Genomic DNA, 19,772 nt, shown 5'->3' on the forward strand with positions numbered 1-19,772 from the left:
GTAAATGTATATATGAATCAAATTTTATTAAGAGACAAGAAAATAATATTTACCGCTGTGTCAGATGGACTAGCCATTGCTTAATAGGAAAATAATTGTCAGTTTCATTGACAGATGTTCTTGTTATTGGAAAAAAGAATACACACATGCATTATAAACTATTTATTGTTATCTATAGTAATCATTGCTCACTTAAAACCAAATCTAGATGTTAATATTGTTGGAGAACTCAGGTGTAGTTTTTGTTTAAAATATCTACTTTGTGACACCTTTCCTGGAACTTCTCTGACACACCTACTATTATAGTTTCATCAAATTCATTTTGTGGGTTTTGGCTGTTGCCAACAGGTTTTGCAGCAATGGCTTTGGAGTGCGAGGGGGAAAAAAGTCCTCAAAGACCTGGCCATATAAAAACAGGTTCTTGTTGACATCAGAGAGATGGTCATAACTGTAAAACCCAAAATATGTCATTACATGATGGTCCCTGCATTCCATTATTGGTGATCTTTTTATTTTATTTTATTTTTTTTACCTCTAACTGATGAATAATTTTGAAAAGTTCAAACCAGTGTTATTTTAAACATAACGTGTGCCGATATGATCATTTTTAAAGTCTGTTTGAAATAAGAGCGACAGTTATGACGTAGCTGGGTTGAAGCCATTTACCTGGTTATAGCACCCTCGTGTGGTTGCAGTAAGTCACTGCAGTTGTGGACTGATATTCAAGCTTGCTAACATGATACAGAGAAGCAGATGACTATGCGATTTGAAATGGACAAACAGCAACAAGACAATCAAGCGTGCAATTAAGGAGGGGAGCATTACCTGTCTTGCGGTACGTCAGACATTTACAAATAATGCATAGAAAAATGTCCAGTAGTATCCACACATCATATGCTATCTTACTAGCTAATGTGGTATTGTAATGTACCTACAACTCTTAGTCTATTTCGAAAATACTCCTGAATGACAACAGCAAGGGTTCTTGATTGTGCATTAGAATAAACTTACATGCATCCTCTATTTTTTGCACAAATCGACTGGCGATCGTTAGCTTGCAACGTTAACAGATGTTGATTACTTATCACTGACTGTCATTGTTACTTATCACTTAAGTGTACACGCAGATTTAAAATGGCAGCAGATAAACAGGGCATCAATGCAAGTCAGTACTCCGTAAAGGTATTTACGGGTAACTGCTGCAAAACGTTCCATTGTTAGTATTTCCATATTTGGACCATTAGTATGCAATTAAAATGAACTAATAAAGCACTGTTCTGCACTAATAACACTGCTCGGCCCAACGTGCATGCATTGGTAGCATGCATTTGCTATGCACAGGTAGTTTTGAGGAGTATCAACATGCCCATCACTAGTTTTGCCTCACTAGTGGAAGTCAGTCCTGAAAAAAAGTTCTGAATTGAATAAATGCTCCTATGTAAGGAGTTTTTCAGGAGTGCTCTTCATTTGATTCTGCTCTTATGCTTTCATCATGTTCCTATATTTATGCCGTCTACAAAGAGGAACTAGATGTGCGAAGCAGCTGGGTTACATCTATTCCGGTATGAAAAAGTCCATGGAAAGCATGTGTGTGGAATCTATGACACCTGACAAAGTTTGGCCTGGGCATGTAATTGTAAAAACAAATACAACCTGAACTGAACTGTTTTGAAAAGCCTAAATTGATTTAACACATAAATGTTCATTTTGTATAACAATGATTTCAAATATTTAGCAACGGACTGCTTATAGGACTTGCACATAGCTGGAAGAAGTTTCTCATTTTGCACAGTCATTGTGTGATCTATTTATTTATGTACATATAACATATTTTATAATGCTTTGTCCAGGTTGCTGAACATCTTCATCAGGCTTCCACATCAATCTGCGCCACAGAAGGAAGTCATCACGTTGGGACGGCAGTGACGGTCAGTCGCAGAGGAATGGCGTCGCCGTTTGTGCCTGTCCCAGTACCCTTGGACAGAGTCTCATCAAGTGGTAGTAGCAAGCTAAGAAGGCCGCCGCGAGCTTCTTCGCTCGGAAGCGTTTCCAGCAATTCTTCGTCCCCAGTAACCACTGTGGGCGAGCATGGAAAAAGACACGGAGGTTCCCAGCGTCAGTCCCGTTGCACGGACAGAAGCAGTCGAAGCCAGACGCCGCCGCCGCCGCCGCCTCTTGGCAGTCCCGTCATGCAGACGAGAGAAAATGGGACTCTTGAGCCCTCTGTGGGCTATTCAAGTTGCCCCCGCTCTATTTCGGCTCCCATAGGAAGCCAGCAAGATGGAGGAGAGGAAAGGCCAATCACCCCAACAGTTCTTGGATACGAAGTCATGGAGGAAAGGGCAAAATTTACGGTACAGATTACCGAAATTAACATATCATTGAGGACAAGAACATCCTCACAGTCAAAAATCAAAAAAACAATCACTATTAAGATGTATTGCAGTCATTTTTTTCTGATTATTTTTCTTGTTGACACTAAGACTGTAAAAGCTGATTAGTTTGTAATAGAATTAACTGACAAAAATAGATCATGTAAATTATGATTTAGTTACTGGTTTGGTCTGTCTCATTTTGAATAAATGCAACAGAAATCAGACAATATTTATTGTTGAGAGGCTGAGAATTTTGATTTTTACATTTACAAACTTGTGTGTTGTGATGCAGGTTTACAAAGTCCTGGTGAGGAAAACCACGGACGAGAGCTGGGTTGTTTTCAGGAGGTACGCTGACTTTTCCAGACTCAACGACAAGGTGCGTTGTCAGTGCATGATTCATTTCTACATGGGAGGGAAATAATAGCCAAGCCAAGCTGGAGTTTGCAAGGCGGTATCCCCTCAAGGGATTGCAATGCAATTAGGCCTTTTGTTTTCTTTTTTGTTTAGTTTTGGGTCACACACTGGGAATGGTTACAGCTACACAAAGCCAACCACTATTCCCAAACAGTTTGTTCACAACTCAGCAATCTGCAACAAATGGGATTCTCCCTGCTGTTTTTCCACAGGAAAAAAAAAAAAAAAAGTCCATGAATGTGCTGTTTATCGGTTTTGTAATGTCAAAATTGTCACCTGTGATTGAAATGTACGGCGAGCTGGTCCTCATTAGCATTGCAGTTCCCTGATGTGTGGCTGGCGCCAGTTCACACTGTGCTCACCATGGTCGTCTTTTTAAATAAATGCACATTGATGGGAGTACACTACGCCCCGGAACATACACCGAATAATTAAAGTCGAGATCAGAAAAACAAAAAAATCCATAAGCGATCACCAGACCGGCACGAAGATGGGGCAATAAATCTATTTGAACACTTTATTTACTATGTATGCTATAAAACCTCAGATTATTTCCTTATTTATTTTATATATTAAAAAAAATAGTGTCAGTGAAATGTATTTATTTTTGTTAAGATTTGACATATGTACATGTTTATTCTTGATCGAATATTTATTTGCTGTTCACCTGAATATTTCAAACAAAATCATTTTAGACCACTAATTTTAATACCATGTTACCACATTGTATTTTATTTTAATTATTGATTGATTGATTGATTTTTTTTTTTTATTTCCTCTCCGAATGTGGACAATTTCATCATAATGTGTCCGTTTCCGTATGTTCTCTGTTGTAGTTGAAAGAGACCTTTCCCGGTTTTCGGCTTGCGCTGCCTCCTAAAAGGTGGTTTAAGGACAACTATGACAGCGACTTCCTGGAAGACCGACAGTTAGGACTTCAGGCCTTTTTGCAAAACTTAGTTGCACACAAAGACATTGCCAACTGGTGTGTGACACAACCCTTCTATTGCAACATCTTGTTTTTGGAAAGTGATATTTTCTATGCTAAACATGCCGCTGTTTCTGTTTGACAGCCAATCAGTGAGAGAGTTTTTATGTCTGGATGAGCCGCCAGGGCCCTTCGATAGTTTGGAGGAGAGCAGGGTAAGTCTTGACGATTGATTTTGAAAGCCCCACTTCTGAACACGTGTCATCCCGGGCCGCAGCAGCGTCATTTTAAGGTTAACTCGGTCAACTCGGAAAAACAGGATGAGCAATCCCATGAGAATCAGAGGACTCAGGGCAGATATAAAAATGGTGTTGGCCTCCACCAAAACAATTGTTATCATGATTGGCTCATCTGTCATGTGAAAAGCAGCATAAGAGGGTAACTTGCTGGGAGGCATCCCGTGGCACACCGAGTACCAAACCAGGCTTCCGCCCTCCCTTATTGTATCATGGATATTATGATGGGCTATTTGAAAACATAGCAGTACTCTAAGATGGAGGGAAAATGCCCTAAATCCCACATGGCAGCTGGGAGCATAGTTCACTGTATATGTAGCCTAAGATCTGGTGCTGCTCTGTTGCAGCCACATGGTGTCGGCAAATTGTGTAACCGCGGAGTACATTTAGTGTGTTGAACAGCACACAAACATCAAAGCGAAAAGATTACAATAACAAATGATCGCTATGCTCAGTGCTCGAGACTGGGACCAATTTGGCCTTATTGTGCGTGTGTGGTTTTTTGAGATGTGTGTGCTGTAGTCACGTAGGGATAAGACCAAAACTTCCTTCACGGAGCCAGTGCAGGAGAAGCAACAAATGAAATCAGGCCGTGGGGCTTCGGGACGTCGACCAAAAAACTTGTAAACTACATTAACCAACACAAAGTATTCACGGACAATCTGTCAACCATCTCTTGTGCATGAACTTGCGACCCACATATGCCCAAATCTTTAAGTCAATGGCTGAACTACTCACAAGACGGCACCCACACAAAGCGGGATTAAATTCCACTCAAATATCAACACCCACTCATACAATTTGTTCTTTAGAAATGATTCTCCTTCCCATTTTTTGCAGGTTTTTAAAACAAAAAAACATGGAGTCTAGAATTACAGAATTTCTCAACACCAAACCATAACAGTTCAAAATCGATCAAATGCAATAAAACAAAACGTGTTTTCATTTTTTCGCTCCAATTTTTTTTTCCTACTAATAAAGCTTCCTCCCCCCCGGTCCAATATTCCATCTCGTGCTCACCCTGCAATTGTTTGACTCATGTTTATCGCATCCACAAAGGCTTTCTGCGAAACTCTAGAAGAAAGCAACTACCGTCTTCAGAAAGAACTGCTGGAGAAGCAAAAAGAGATCGCCACGCTCAAGAGGCGCCTTCAGGAGAAAGAACAGGCCATCCTGCTGATGGAAAAGCAAATCAAGTCAGTACACGAGTCATCTTTTCAAATTTCATTTAAGTTACAGTATTGATATGACAAGATCAAACACCAACATCATCATAATAAAGAGAATTACGAACAATGAAAAATCAACACTTTTCCATCGCTGACGGATTAACATAATCGGTCTCGCTTTGTGTGGTGCGCCAGTGGTGAATGTGCGACCTCGCTGTCTCCATGCGGCCTGTCAGCGCAAGGCAGCGATAGCAGCGCCGACGCAGATGTGGAATCCTCTGCCGCGGAGGCCGATCAAGACATGCCGAACGGAGCCGGGTAAAGAAACACAACGCGTGAAAAACGGCCGATGAAATCCGTCATAACAAATGCAAACGCGCATACAAAAGGATTTTATTTTCACTAATGCCATTTTAATCTTCACAGAGCATTTCAACACTTTGTTTTTGTGAAATTTAGCTAAAAATAAAATAAAAAAATGATGTCACCTGTCTTAATAGGCAAACTCACTTCATGACACATTGCATTCTATTTTAGTCAGACTTTAAAATAGCGTTTGTGACATCACTCGTATCAGGTCCGTTGCGTGAATTCTAATTCCAGGCAGATATTAATAATCATGCTGTTGATTATTAAACCATCAAAGCATTTGGTTTTAAGCAAAGAGTACAGTGAAGAAATGATTCAATTTATGGTCTCGGGAAAATCTATCGTGCCTGTTGAAGATATAGCGTCCCTAATTTCCCCCACAAGTTAAAGCGAACAATGACAAAAACAAGTAAACAAACTGCTTTGCCGATTTGTCTCTCATGAGAATGGGGACATCTGTGCAACAAAGTGCAAAATATGGATTAGTCTCACAGCACTCTTTTTTTTCCCATACATAAATATATCATAATTATTTTCCGAAGATACAATCTTTGTTTTCTGATCTCTACCATCCTTTCTGCTCTTTACAATCGCATTCTACAGTCATGAGGCCCCAATCTGAGAGCAGAGTCCAGAACATGTGAGGTACTAAATATAGCTGTTCCGCAGGGTACCCCTGTGGGCTTCTGCCCCCCACCCCCTCCTCTCTCTACATTAACATGCATCCCACTCTTTGCTACTGTCACCATTTTGCGTATTCAGGGTGGCAAATGTTGATAGCGATTCGTAATGATGATGCAAAATGATCCTGATGACAGGACAGCGTCAACATTTCGTTTTTTAAGGTTGGGGTCAAATCACTTTCAGTTCACAAGTGCCTCATATATATATATATATATTTTTATTTATTTGAATAATCGAACAATTCATCGGTTAAATGTTTTACACTAAGTCCGACTATTTTGAAAATGATTTGATTCCAACTGTGGTTGTACTCTGTTGAGCTTTTTACATTGTGTGCTTCTTTGGCTGTTGGCACACGCCTTCCTTCCATCACGTCTGACTAACACATGATTATCTTCACATGGCGGCCCGATGTGAGGTCTGTAAGCTTTGGCATTCTTCTTTCTGCTTTTTCACCCCATCCGATGTGAAGATTCCGGAACGTGTATAGAATATGTTGATGTTGGCTTGTGATGAAGATGTCTTCCTCTTGTGGAATTCAATGGCAGTCCTGTTGGCGGATTGTGATTTGCTCTTTTTGAAAGAGTTTAATGTCACGTTCATCCGTGCTTTTACTCTCCAGTGACACGTGTGAGGTCCATCCGGGGCGATCGTCTGCCTGTTGGTGCGGACCGTCGTCGCTCGGCGCCTCTCCTCCAATCATCCAGGTTGTCCAGCTCGACCAACACGAGATGGATAATTAAAAACACTGGTCTTCCTTCTTCTCTTCTTGGTTTCACACCATATGACTCGAGCCATGTGCATCAGCAGGTCCACTTTTTTTTTATTTCCTTACTTCAAGCAAATGTTCTTTAATTCTTCTTTGCCTTAAGGGCAGGTTTTGGTTCCATGTACACTTTTGTTCAAAAGCTGGCGCTCAGATTAGATGATTCTTTTGCAATATTTCGAAGAGAACCTCTGGTTCTGCCACAGCTTGCTTCTATTTTTCTCATATGGTTTCCATGTGATGGGTTATGGGATCTCACGTCTGATACTCAGATAAGAAATTCTAAAGGCTGGAACAACAATGTCTGGAATCACTTGAGTTAAAACACCTTTTCCATGACCCTCTCCATTGCCTACATTTTAATTAATCCATCCTGCTGACTGAAAGCCAAAGTTTGGCTTCCTGACCAAAAAGAAAATATATATCTTGAGGATGTTCATAGCAATTATGTCTCTTTATAAATAAACTTGAATCGTCGCATCAGTTTAAGAAAACCTCCGCAAGGGTGAAGTGGACACCGAGTTTGCTTATAGACTTCTGTTGACCTGGCAAGTATAGAAATGAATAGATTATATTTTTTACTCTGCTCAATGGGAAAGTCACCCTCCAAATTTTCTTTGCAATAATATGTTCCGTGAGTTCATCTAGTCAATTAATATTGTGTTTGTAGAATTTGAATTAAACCGAGAAAATCCACCTGTTTATATTCATCTCAGTAGGCGGCCATTTTGCCACTTGCTGTCGACTAAAAATGACATCAACTCTGATATCAATTTGATATCAAAAATGGACGAACCCTGAGCTGGATGAAAACGGATGAATTGTCCTGCTTAACTCTTATTCCACAAATGCAATATTAATCAGAATGCCTAGTGGCGACACATGCAAAATATCGGGAAGAAAATTTGGGGTGGACTTCCCCTTTAAGAATCACGTTCTACATACCATCATGCTCTTGGTCAAATTTGTGGTAAACCAAGTAATGCAGGCAAACACATTACAAGAAGGTCATGAACTAAAAACAAAAGTTGTGGAAATTCACTGCAAAGAAGTGCGAGATTGCTCTACTCATGTCTGCCGCGCGCCATGATTTCACACAATCTCATATGTTAAGTGCAAAAAAAAAAAAAAAAAACCTGACAACACGTTACCTCCCTTGACAATGTGTGCAACGGAACTGGCGGAGTATAACCGCAATGTCTGCTAGCATTTTGCGACGGGTAGATATGAAAGATTGTGATAATGACGTAACTTTAATAATTCTTAGTTGTTGACAATAGCTGTAAAACTGTTTCTTAAACTTAAGATTGTTGAAAGCCATATTTTTTGGAACGCAGAATGGATCTTTACAAGGAATGTGTGATGACCAGCTGTTGTTTTGTGGTAAGTGACGCTGCAAGACAGGCCTTGGAATCAGTGGTGCGAAGCACTTTACGGAGAAACAATTATACTTAATAGTCATCATAATAATAGCTTTTTAGTACCACGTTCTCGTGTTTTGGTTTGAGATTTTCCTGTCATTCATCTCAGTAAAAATCATGTTGTCAGTTCGGGTTTTATTTGCTTACGTGTATAAAAGTTAAGTGCCTTTAACATCTCATAATATTTTCATTTGGTGGCCTGTTGTAGCTTTGTATATAAAATGTGTTACTTTATATCAAACCACCATATGCTATTAAAGGAAATAATGTTTCAAATGATACACCTGTTTTTATTAATATTCTATATGCTAATTGACAGGCTGAACAGTTTAATATGCCGTCATAGCATTAGTTTGCAAATCGGATAACAAAATTCGTTCCTGATCCTCTATATAAGCAAACTGGGATTTAAAACAAATATGATCTACATATGCAATAAACAATACACAGATTTATGTTTCCCCAAATCCCAGCCAATACATTTATTTGACTGCTTTGACAATTAAACTTTATTATGACAGCAATTCCCGTGGTCTTATAGCAAACATCAATCTCACAACAGGGGTTTCCTTCTAGTCTTCTCTTCTTTGTTGCTCTTCCAGTATTGGTACATAGCCGCAGAAAGAAACTGTCATCTTCACAGTTGGAGAATTATTATGTCTCATGAAACATTCAGTAGTTCTTTATTGTTTTATTTATTTTTTATTTTTGTGAAAGCCTTGTCGGACCATTTTAATCAATGGCAGGAAAAACACATTTTCAATCGCAAGATTGAGGTTATACTTCAACAGATATGAGTTCCGTCAAGTTTCTAGGGGCCTTGGTAACCCTTTTAGTCCCCCCCTTCCTCTCATTTAAGACAAATGATTGCAAAATTTCAGCTTTTCTTAATTCTCCCCGGCACATTGCGTTCTCATGTTTGTCGCTCTTGTTTGTCACGTTCTCTCAAAGCTTTCTTCAGAAAGCTGGGCAGCTTGGAATGATTGAATCATTTAAGTTTGAGGTCTTGGGATGAATATGGTACTTACCATAATATCCGCAACCAGAATTTTGACAGTCTACCATGTTTTTTCCCAGAAAAAATAATTTGGGTGGACTTGTAGTCCTGGACTTGTGGTCGACCCGCACCGCAATATTTTTATGTAAATGGTTGATATTATGTCAATCTTTTCCATGTTTTCTAACCCTTAATAAAATGAATTCCATAATTTCCAGGAAAAGAGCATGAATTGAGCTATAATATCTGCTGCAAATTTTAAACCACGCAAAATTTGGATTGTGCATCATAAAAAGCATAATTCACCATTAAACAATGGGCTTAACTCATTTGGAATGGGGCGCCTAAAAATATGATTCACATTTGTCACAGAATCTTTACAACCGGAATGGGTCGCGATATTTTTCCATCTGGGTTAGCAATTACGTTAACTAAAAAAATACTAAAAAATGACACTCACAGCTGTACTTTATAGCCAATTATGAAATTAGTTGCGTCAACAAAACCAACTCGAATTTCTCGTCAGTCTCATGAGAGGGGATTTCTAAATTGTAATTTGATAAATATACTGGAAACGTCTTTTAGCTATGACTGATACAGCAAGAGTGATTGGGGAATTTGGTGATCCTATTTTTATTCTATTTTCTCCCAGTGCAAAATAAACAAGTCTATAACATTTAATAGTGTCTTGCTGTGTTTGCCCTTCTTAGGTGGTCAGTTGGCTTTTAGTGTGAGAGAATGTTTTTTTTATTTCCTATTAGGCAGACACAGACGATCAGATTCAATTGACGTGTGGATAAATACTGGGTGTGAAAAACAACTGACAACCGAAAATAAATAAAACAATCGATTCACAGCAGGCCTACATGAAAATTGTCGTGTGAAGTTTAAAATGCCACGCAGTAGGGGAAGGGAAAAAAAATAGGTCACAGTATCTGTTTGACGTTGTTGTTTTCTGTTTGGAATTTCAGTTTGTTCCTGTTTAATTCTTACGACGTGTTATTATTGCGCTCATCTGTAGCTCGACATTTATTTGATCGATGCTCTGTTCAAAGCAACCATGTGCAATTGCTGTATATTAAATTATTCGTTTTATTTCCATCTTGGATCGGACTTCCTGTTCTGCTATTTTATTGCATTACGGACACAAATGTATAAATATTTTTTTATGGGGTCGTAAAAATACAATAAGCTCAACCGCAATTAAATGAACTTACTTTCATATACCACAGGGATGAGAACCTTGCTTTAGTAGGCATCTCTTCATTATGAAGGAATTACGGTGCAAAGTCAAGTATATTACAATAACACATAGCTTTTTGTATATTACCAATTAAAATTGTGCAGCGAAGTAAGAATAATAATAATAATAATTTGCCCCCCCATTTCATATGCCCTATTTCATGTGAATTTAGGGAGATATTTTAAAGAGAACAAACTGTCTCCAACCTCAAGTGCACTTAGTTAAAAAAAAGTGAGTTTAAGTTTCATCAACATCACATAATGGTTAGAAATGTTTCACTTCCCTGATGGAAATTAATGTTCTCTTCCGTTGTATTTATGTAGACAATTAATGAGAGACTTTTAAAAAGGTTGAAATAGTTTCCCATTTGACATCTCCATTAGATGAAGCCTGAAGTGTCAGAAAAGGAAGTTTCGTAACCTCTCCAGCTGATGGATGGTATGTCTTCCAAGCTCAAAAGGGGTCTTACCCTGTATGGGAATGCTATTTATTTTAAATTGTCAGATTAGTGGGAATTTATTGGCGAGCGTTCAGTGAACATATGTATCAGTGCTAACTCTCAATGTGTGTATTCTGGCAGAAAATACCAATTTGCAAGTACTGTTTCTGTAGAGAATTGCAATTACCCTTTTCTTTTTTCATGCTTCTGTGACCATCATAATTTTACAGATTTTTATGCGATACAGTAATTAAAATTTAATGTATCATTGTTCCCATTATGTCATTTTTGTGTTTTTTTTTTTAATCGTTGAACCAACTTTATTAAATGGCATCACTTTCTTACTGGTCATCTAAATTGTGTGATGCTGGAATTTGTTTTCTTAGTCCACGAAAATGAAATGCATAGCCTAAAATCATCATTTGGCCATTTGATTGTGTTGAGGTCTTGTGAGTCTTGTTAAAAAAAAAATTGTCATGCGGTGCTGTAATGACCAACACAACAGTGTGTAGAAGGTTTTTTTTGGGTGCTCTGAACATCAAGTTTATTTCCTATACTAAGTATTTTTCCAGTCATATGGATTCGATTTAAATGGCAACGGGGGGCACATTGAGCCAATTATGTGGAAAATACAACACAAATTCCAGAAGGCACTTACATCCTGACAGACAAGTGAAAACAAGGCACATGTGAACAGATTGTTTGGAATGTGACACGTCTATCAATTCACACTTTAAATTGCAGTTATTACCTGAGAGCCTTAGAGTCAATGACTGTATCATCCATCCATTATCCTCATAAGTACTTTCTTGATGTCAGGACTGGGGAGCAGCTTGAACCATGTTTTCCTTTATCACACGCTGAATTTAAAAAAAGGTCAAAATGAAAGCCAAGATACAGTAGCTGGATACGCAGATTAGCTTAAGCTTTGAACTACAAAAAATAAAATATAATATAGGGGCTCAAAGTGCAGCCAGATATGTTAATGGAATCCATACTGGAAGCCAAGCTGTATGAAGAAATGATGTGTATTTTTGCTCTAAAAGTACAGCTTGGGTATCACGAGAAATAATCACATAAAATCCAATTGACCGCATCAGCATCAGTCAATGTTTAAGACTTGTAGGTCGCAAAAACTGATGCAGATGTTTCGACGGACCACCGACTTTTTATCCGAAATCTCACGTTCAAACTCAAGAGATTGAATACAGATGCGGCAAGAATGGATAACAGATATGAAATCACTCTAGTCCAGAACCATCAACCAATCTAGCAGGTGCTAGAGGACTTGGAAGAGGATGAATTCCTCGGCAAAATGACAAGAAAAGCATGCATGGCATCACAAAAAAGAGAAACAAGGATGTGAAAAGGAAGAAACAAAAACAAAAAAGCTAAACTGAGTTTTGAAACTTCAGCAGCTCTGAAAAATATTTTTTGTATATTACCAATTAAAATTGTGCAGCCAAGTAAGAATAATAATAATAATTTGGCCCCCCATTTCATGTGTCCTATTTCATGTGAATTTAGGGAGATATTTTAAAGAGAACAATCTGTCTCCAACCTCAAGTGCACTGAGTTAAAAAAAGTGAGTTTAAGTTTCATCAACATCACATAATGGTTAGAAATGTTTCACTTCCCTGAGGGAAATTAATGTTCTCTTCCGTTGTATTTATGTAGACAATTAATGAGAGACTTTTAAAAAGGTTGAAATAGTTTCCCATTTGACATCTCCATTAGATGAAGCCTGAAGTGCCAGAAAAGGAAGTTTCGTAACCTCTCCAGCTGATGGATGGTATGTCTTCCAAGCTCAAAAGGGGTCTTACCCTGTATGGGAATGCTATTTATTTTAAATTGTCAGATTAGTGGGAATTTATTGGCGAGCGTTCAGTGAACATATGTATCAGTGCTAACTCTCAATGTGTGTATTCTGGCAGAAAATACCAATTTGCAAGTACTGTTTCTGTAGAGAATTGCAATTACCGTTTTCTTTTTTCATGCTTCTGTGACCATCATAATTTTACAGATTTTTATGCGATACAGTAATTAAAATTTAATGTATCATTGTTCCCATTATGTCATTTTTGTGTTTTTTTTTTTTAATCGTTGAACCAACTTTATTAAATGGCATCACTTTCTTACTGGTCATCTAAATTGTGTGATGCTGGAATTTGTTTTCTTAGTCCACGAAAATGAAATGCATAGCCTAAAATCATCATTTGGCCATTTGATTGTGTTGAGGTCTTGTGAGTCTTGTTAAAAAAAAAATTGTCATGCGGTGCTGTAATGACCAACACAACAGTGTGTAGAAGGTTTTTTTTGGGTGCTCTGAACATCAAGTTTATTTCCTATACTAAGTATTTTTCCAGTCATATGGATTCGATTTAAATGGCAACGGGGGGCACATTGAGCCAATTATGTGGAAAATACAACACAAATTCCAGAAGGCACTTACATCCTGACAGACAAGTGAAAACAAGGCACATGTGAACAGATTGTTTGGAATGTGACACGTCTATCAATTCACACTTTAAATTGCAGTTATTACCTGAGAGCCTTAGAGTCAATGACTGTATCATCCATCCATTATCCTCATAAGTACTTTCTTGATGTCAGGACTGGGGAGCAGCTTGAACCATGTTTTCCTTTATCACACGCTGAATTTAAAAAAAGGTCAAAATGAAAGCCAAGATACAGTAGCTGGATACGCAGATTAGCTTAAGCTTTGAACTACAAAAAATAAAATATAATATAGGGGCTCAAAGTGCAGCCAGATATGTTAATGGAATCCATACTGGAAGCCAAGCTGTATGAAGAAATGATGTGTATTTTTGCTCTAAAAGTACAGCTTGGGTATCACCAGAAATAATCACATAAAATCCAATTGACCGCATCAGCATCAGTCAATGTTTAAGACTTGTAGGTCGCAAAAACTGATGCAGATGTTTCGACGGACCACCGACTTTTTATCCGAAATCTCACGTTCAAACTCAAGAGATTGAATACAGATGCGGCAAGAATGGATAACAGATATGAAATCACTCTAGTCCAGAACCATCAACCAATCTAGCAGGTGCTAGAGGACTTGGAAGAGGATGAATTCCTCGGCAAAATGACAAGAAAAGCATGCATGGCATCACAAAAAAGAGAAACAAGGATGTGAAAAGGAAGAAACAAAAACAAAAAAGCTAAACTGAGTTTTGAAACTTCAGCAGCTCTGAAAAAACAAAATGGCTGTAAAAGAAGACGATCAGGTGAAAAGTCAAAGACATTCCAGTCGCGACTGTATAAGAACGGCAAAACTCAAACAAGATAGGAATGACATTCAACAACACACAAGGCCTCAGAGATTCCCCGATTTCCTTTGCAATTGATACTCAATAGTACAGAACAAAGAACCGCAAAGGGAATGACACGGAAAGTGTGGAGGTTCAAATATTACACTGCAAATGGGCTTGGATTGACCGCACACTTGGGAAACCAACAGACACTGTTCACCAGACACTGAATTAGAACATGTCAGACAAGAGAAGCAGCGAAAGATCAAGTTCTGCCTGGCAAAGATCAGCAGAACACAAAAAGTGGAACGGTAAAAATACTTGAGGATGATTGATGATGATGTCGCAGACGTGTTATTTATAGCACCTGGGTACTGTTTCAAATTGGGGGGGGGGGGGGGTTAATGGAAAAAATGACTCCTTTCATACTGTTCATTCTACTAGCTCCAATCAAATTTTATCTTTTGGTTCTATCTTGACCTGAGGCAAAAAGAAGAGACAAAAGTAAACAATTTCAACAATGACTGATCGTCAGCCAATATTGCTTTTAAATTGCGGTTTCAGGACAATTATTTTAACAAACACAAATAAAACAGGCTCAGACATAACTGATGGTGTCAGCCCTTTGATTCCCAGAATGTTAGACACGGCTAACTTTTTTTTTTTTTTTTCCATAGCTGTATTTCCGTGGACATTAAACAGTTATATGTGCAACTGTTGCCACGGGAATATCAAGCTGCTGTACCTTGACCATGTTTAAGATTTTCTTTGTAATCTCCTGAAACTTTAGGCATGAAAATATTTGAACAGGCCTGTTTTATCATTTTTCTATATTTTATTTCTTACATTTCAATTCAAAAGCAGTGTCTGGTTTTCATTGGTCATTCTTTCAGTATTTTTTAATTACTATAGTCAATTTCAATTTTATATATTGACTGTTGTGTGATGAATTAGCAACAATTTTTCCCGATGCGTGTAAAGTTGAATTTGCTGGAAGGGTTCAAAAAAGTAAGACCATATAGGTCCATGATACTTTCAGGACCGAGAGGCGTGAAGACAAAGAGGGGCGGGTTCTGCGTTTGCCTACTTCTTAAATAAGTGAGAGTGCAGGGAGACACAGACAAAGCAAGCTTGAACCTTCTGGTAAGCAAGCCAGGAGACCTTTTGTGGCTTTGTTTTGATTTAATAATCCTCTCAAGTGGTACTTTGTGACAACAGAGCGAAAGAAGCTGGTTGCAGTCAGGATGAAGCTGTCAATATTGTGTTCATGTGTGCTTCATCTGGCCTTTGTCAGCGGGGGACTTCTCACCAGCAATGATCTCCAAAGAGGCAGCCGTGAATTGACAAAGATCTCCAGCAGGGCAGGTGAGACGCCACAAGCCAGATATTTTTATTTTTTTTTCCCGCCCTCTATTTAGAGATTAGTGTCATTAATAAACCCGAGTAGCTAAGGATTAACTTTGGGTTGTGTAATGCAAAGGTGGGAAACCTGAAGCATGCGGGCCAAATACGGTCTGCGAGAGCATTGAATGTGGTCCGCCCTGCAATTCGAACAACAAAATCTCGGTGGAGCTGTTTTAAAAAGCCTCGAAACCATCTACAATTTCTCATGAGATAGAATATTACAAGTATTTGTTATTTTTAATGTGGCCTTTGGAATTCTTGTGGTGCCTGAAGTTTCCTCATCCATGATTGAGAGCTGAGAGAATGATCACATTGTAACCAAAATGAGATGGACTATACAACAATTGAATTATACGTTTATGATTGTGGTTTTGGTTTGGAATAGTGTGCAACTGGAATTTATGATGAGTTCATTTGAGCATTTGGATTAAATAGCCCTATAAAATGTGTCAAATTCATCTGAGGTCAGACAATAGAAGAAGACTGAAAGTAGCGAATAAGAAAACTTCAAAAGGTACATTTAAAGCTCTTTAAAGTTAAAAGGTTCAATTAATTCAAACAAATCACTTATAACAGGGCAAACTAATATTCATTTCATTATTTTGCTCCAGCAACATAATCATTTTTGTGCTTACTTCCTGAATTTGAATCAGTTCCAGAATGACTGGTGGATCTGTAAGCATTTTAAAGCCAGAACAATTTTCCTGCTCCGGCAACGTAACTGATGGCAGAGTCGTTCATGCCTGCACAGATGTGATTATTTTCATGTGGATAAAATATTTACCTGACATGGCTTCTCATCCACTCGATAGCAGATGTTTGCATTTGCTTTGGATGGTCAAAGACTTAACTCACTCGTTGCGCCGGCACATTTTTGAAGGAGACGGTCATCAAAAGTGCCGCCCTTATCATTTGGCTGTAAACGTGGCTCGCTTTGGTGTTACGCAACAATTTCATTGGCTTTACTATCATTAAACTAACATAGGTTACCGCAACCACACTCAATAATTTTTTTACTGAATGTTTTCACTGAGGGGTTTAATTGAATGTTGTGAATGAGTGCCCACAATTTCATTGGCTTTACTATCATTAAACTAGCGTAGGTTACCACAACCACACTCAATAAATTTTGTGAATGAGTGCCCAACAGCTGCTCTGGGTTTAAACAAGGTTAATTTTGTAAACATCAATTATGGAGTTTTTTTTATATATTGTAAAGGAAACATTTGAGAAGCGCTGATTTAAAGGGAGAACAATGCAGTAGTGGGAAGTACATCCGCCTTACATTTCTGAGGTGGGGTCAGATCGGGATCTTGAAGTTTGCATGTTTTCTTTACCTGGTCAGGTTTTATAGGATCCAGCACACCTGTGGTGCTACTAGGATAGAAAATCACTCAAAATCAATCACTTATCTGTCTCAATTGCAAACATCGAATTAAGAAAGAATTATAGTTGCTCTATGATTTGTTAAGATTCAACACATGTCATATTTAGAACTGCTCTCACATTTGATTTAACAAAACGTTCAATGTGGTTTGGCTTTATGCAGCACTACATGCTTGCTACAGAAATATATGCGATAGGTCATGAAAAAAACCCAAATAGGTGCAGATCCAGGAGTTTTCGCACATGTACTTTTGGCAGAGATCTTTTTTTTTTCCTACAGTAGCTATGCACAGCCCCCTGCACGAGTCTTTCTGGAAATTGATAATAATTTTGGTGTAACCTTACATGCCAATGATTTGCAGCCTTGTGAAAAGAAATACAACTTTGGGGCGCACCACTTCAGTCCCGAAACACACTTTATCACAATTGTTAACAGTTTTGCACTGGCGGAGGTCTGCACCATCTGGTTGCTCTTGTTTTGACTGACATTGTTGTTTGGATGAACCTTCCGTCATCAGTTGTTCGCAAATAGTGGACATCATACTATTTATATTCCCTAAGGAGAGTGGTGTGAAATATTTGTTTCTTCCTGATGGCATAATAGAAAATAATTGACAAGCACTGGTAGTGTACCTTTATAATCCCAATAACGCTCTCTAGCGAGCACAAACGGAATTGACTGCAAACGTTGGCTGGTGCCAAAAGTTCACCACAATGGACTGCAGTAATATCCTCGTCTTGGCATTTTCCACAGGAAATGAGATCGAATTTGTGAAGTTTGAACCGCTAATGCGCGTGGTATCGTTGAAAAACAATCATTCCCACTTTTGTTCTATGGACTATTTCAAAGTGTGTTTTTTGGGATGTGGGTGGAAAACGGGTACCAAAAAAAATAGCAAAGTTCACCAAATTGTTTCAAAGTTGCCTTTTGATTCAACTTTATTTCAAGATATCTGCAAGGATTAGAAAATGTAACCATGATATTTTTCTCTTCATAGGCAACTTTCCAAACAGATATCGAACACTCTTTGCAAGAAGAGGCCAATATGAACAGCAGAAGCTTCTGATGATGGCAAGTTGGAATGCATGATGATCCATCTCTGCTTTAGGATAGAAGTTGATTTTTAATTCCAACCTCTCTCTAATGGCTGTTTCTGTTTTCTGTTGCCCCCCCCAACAGAGGCCCAAAGGTGTGCCAGTACATTCAGAGGAAACTTCTACCAAGGCAGCAGCACCCAAACCGGCTTCCACCACATGTTCCCAGTTGGGGCAAAGCTGTTTGCCCCATCAGGGCTGCTGTGAGCCGTGTTCCACGTGCCACTGCCACTTCTTCAAAGCCATCTGCTTCTGCAGAAGGATAAATATGAAATGCGCCAAAAATACATAAAACGTGTCGTAAAATATAATACAAATGTTAATGCAACTCGGAGTTGATTAGCTATATCACTGTTGTGTTCAATCAAACATTTCATTTCTCAAGTTAGTTCACTTTGAAGGACTTTATATAACATTTTATGAAAGGCAACCGCTTGCACAAAATTATGCTATTGTACTATTGTCAGTATTTCTTTGTACTTTTAATATAATTTTATGATATTGTTTGCAGGAGTGATTGTAAGTGTGTGTCCAGTATTATTTTACAAAACACGGGAGGCTTCCAAAGTACGAAGACATCCAAGAACTGTATTTTCCATACCTTCTATGACTGAAACTGCTGAAATTTGTGTGTTTGTGTAAGGGATTTAAATACAGCAATGGAAAAAAGAAATTGTGTATTTTTTCTGTGTGTAGTTGCGCACACTGCTGGCTGCACTAATTCTGCTACTTCAGTCTGTTTTTTTTTACCTCCATGCCATAAACAAACTTAAAAAAAAAAAAACTTTGGCAAATGAAGCAAAATTTGTTGAATTTCCGCATTGGTAATTTATCTTGCTCAAATAGCAGAATTTGAAATGTCACTTGGATGGAGAGATGGTAGGAAAACATCAAGGCGGCCAAGGAAAAAAACATTTGAGAGAGATGAACAAAAGAAACGGCCAAAATACATAATCATGTGCACTAAACTTACAGTAACATTTTCCACGAACTGAATTGAACTGAGCCGCAATTCGGAAGGTGGTTGCCATGCCTGCCTTGCCTCACAGTCACACACATAAAAGGTTATTTGTGGTTTTGTGCTCCAGGCTACACATAGCTTTGTCACCATCTTGTGGCATGTTCATGCCAAAGAATTATGTTGAAGTGTTTTGTGGGGGGGGACATTCAAACAAAAGTATTTTTTAATTGTCTTGTGGTATTTATAGACAATACTTTTTTTTATTGGGTGGGGAGAGAGGGATTAGTTCACAGAGCTTTGGTGCTCTCATTTTCTCCATCCATTGTTGAAGTTGGTCCTGTTTTTTTTTAATTAAGTACTACAAAAAGCATGCATAGTAATGACAGTCCAACTTTTACAAAAATTGAATTCAGCCAAGTCACATACAGTAACAGTATCAAGTCAAGTTCTGTACAGATCATGATAAATGAGCTCTATTACACAAACATCTGTGATTGTAAAACTAAATGCAAAACACTCGATAGTATAAACACGGAGGTCAGAGTTT

The 19,772-nt window shown here is 38.3% G+C and overlaps 2 protein-coding genes across 2 annotated transcripts; both read left to right on the forward strand.

Moving 5' to 3' along the window:
* The first annotated feature begins 675 nt into the window (after positions 1–675).
* snx16 (sorting nexin 16) lies at positions 676–8,704 on the forward strand. The gene is made up of 8 exons (XM_061265476.1): positions 676–835; positions 1,851–2,354; positions 2,668–2,754; positions 3,629–3,777; positions 3,866–3,935; positions 5,076–5,212; positions 5,381–5,503; positions 6,861–8,704. The coding sequence occupies exons 2-8, from the start codon at positions 1,944–1,946 to the stop codon at positions 6,979–6,981; spliced, it is 1,098 nt and encodes a 365-aa protein (XP_061121460.1). The 5' UTR covers positions 676–835; positions 1,851–1,943; the 3' UTR covers positions 6,982–8,704.
* A 6,776-nt stretch (positions 8,705–15,480) lies between these two features.
* LOC133143658 (agouti-related protein-like) lies at positions 15,481–18,937 on the forward strand. The gene is made up of 3 exons (XM_061265730.1): positions 15,481–15,744; positions 18,168–18,241; positions 18,350–18,937. The coding sequence occupies exons 1-3, from the start codon at positions 15,624–15,626 to the stop codon at positions 18,554–18,556; spliced, it is 402 nt and encodes a 133-aa protein (XP_061121714.1). The 5' UTR covers positions 15,481–15,623; the 3' UTR covers positions 18,557–18,937.
* Positions 18,938–19,772: the final 835 nt, after the last annotated feature.

This window comes from Syngnathus typhle, linkage group LG19 (assembly GCF_033458585.1).
Source record: "Syngnathus typhle isolate RoL2023-S1 ecotype Sweden linkage group LG19, RoL_Styp_1.0, whole genome shotgun sequence".
Lineage (NCBI taxonomy): Eukaryota > Metazoa > Chordata > Actinopteri > Syngnathiformes > Syngnathidae > Syngnathus > Syngnathus typhle.

Coding starts and splice junctions, on each gene's coding strand:
- LOC133143658 (XM_061265730.1), top strand. CDS start 15,624: ATGAAGCTGTCAATATTGTGTTCATGTGTGCTTCATCTGGCCTTTGTC. Junction 15,745..18,167: donor AAAGATCTCCAGCAGGGCAG/GTGAGACGCCAC, acceptor TTCTCTTCATAG/GCAACTTTCCAAACAGATAT. Junction 18,242..18,349: donor AGCAGAAGCTTCTGATGATG/GCAAGTTGGAAT, acceptor CCCCCCCAACAG/AGGCCCAAAGGTGTGCCAGT.
- snx16 (XM_061265476.1), top strand. CDS start 1,944: ATGGCGTCGCCGTTTGTGCCTGTCCCAGTACCCTTGGACAGAGTCTCA. Junction 2,755..3,628: donor TTTCCAGACTCAACGACAAG/GTGCGTTGTCAG, acceptor TCTCTGTTGTAG/TTGAAAGAGACCTTTCCCGG. Junction 5,213..5,380: donor CTGATGGAAAAGCAAATCAA/GTCAGTACACGA, acceptor GTGGTGCGCCAG/TGGTGAATGTGCGACCTCGC.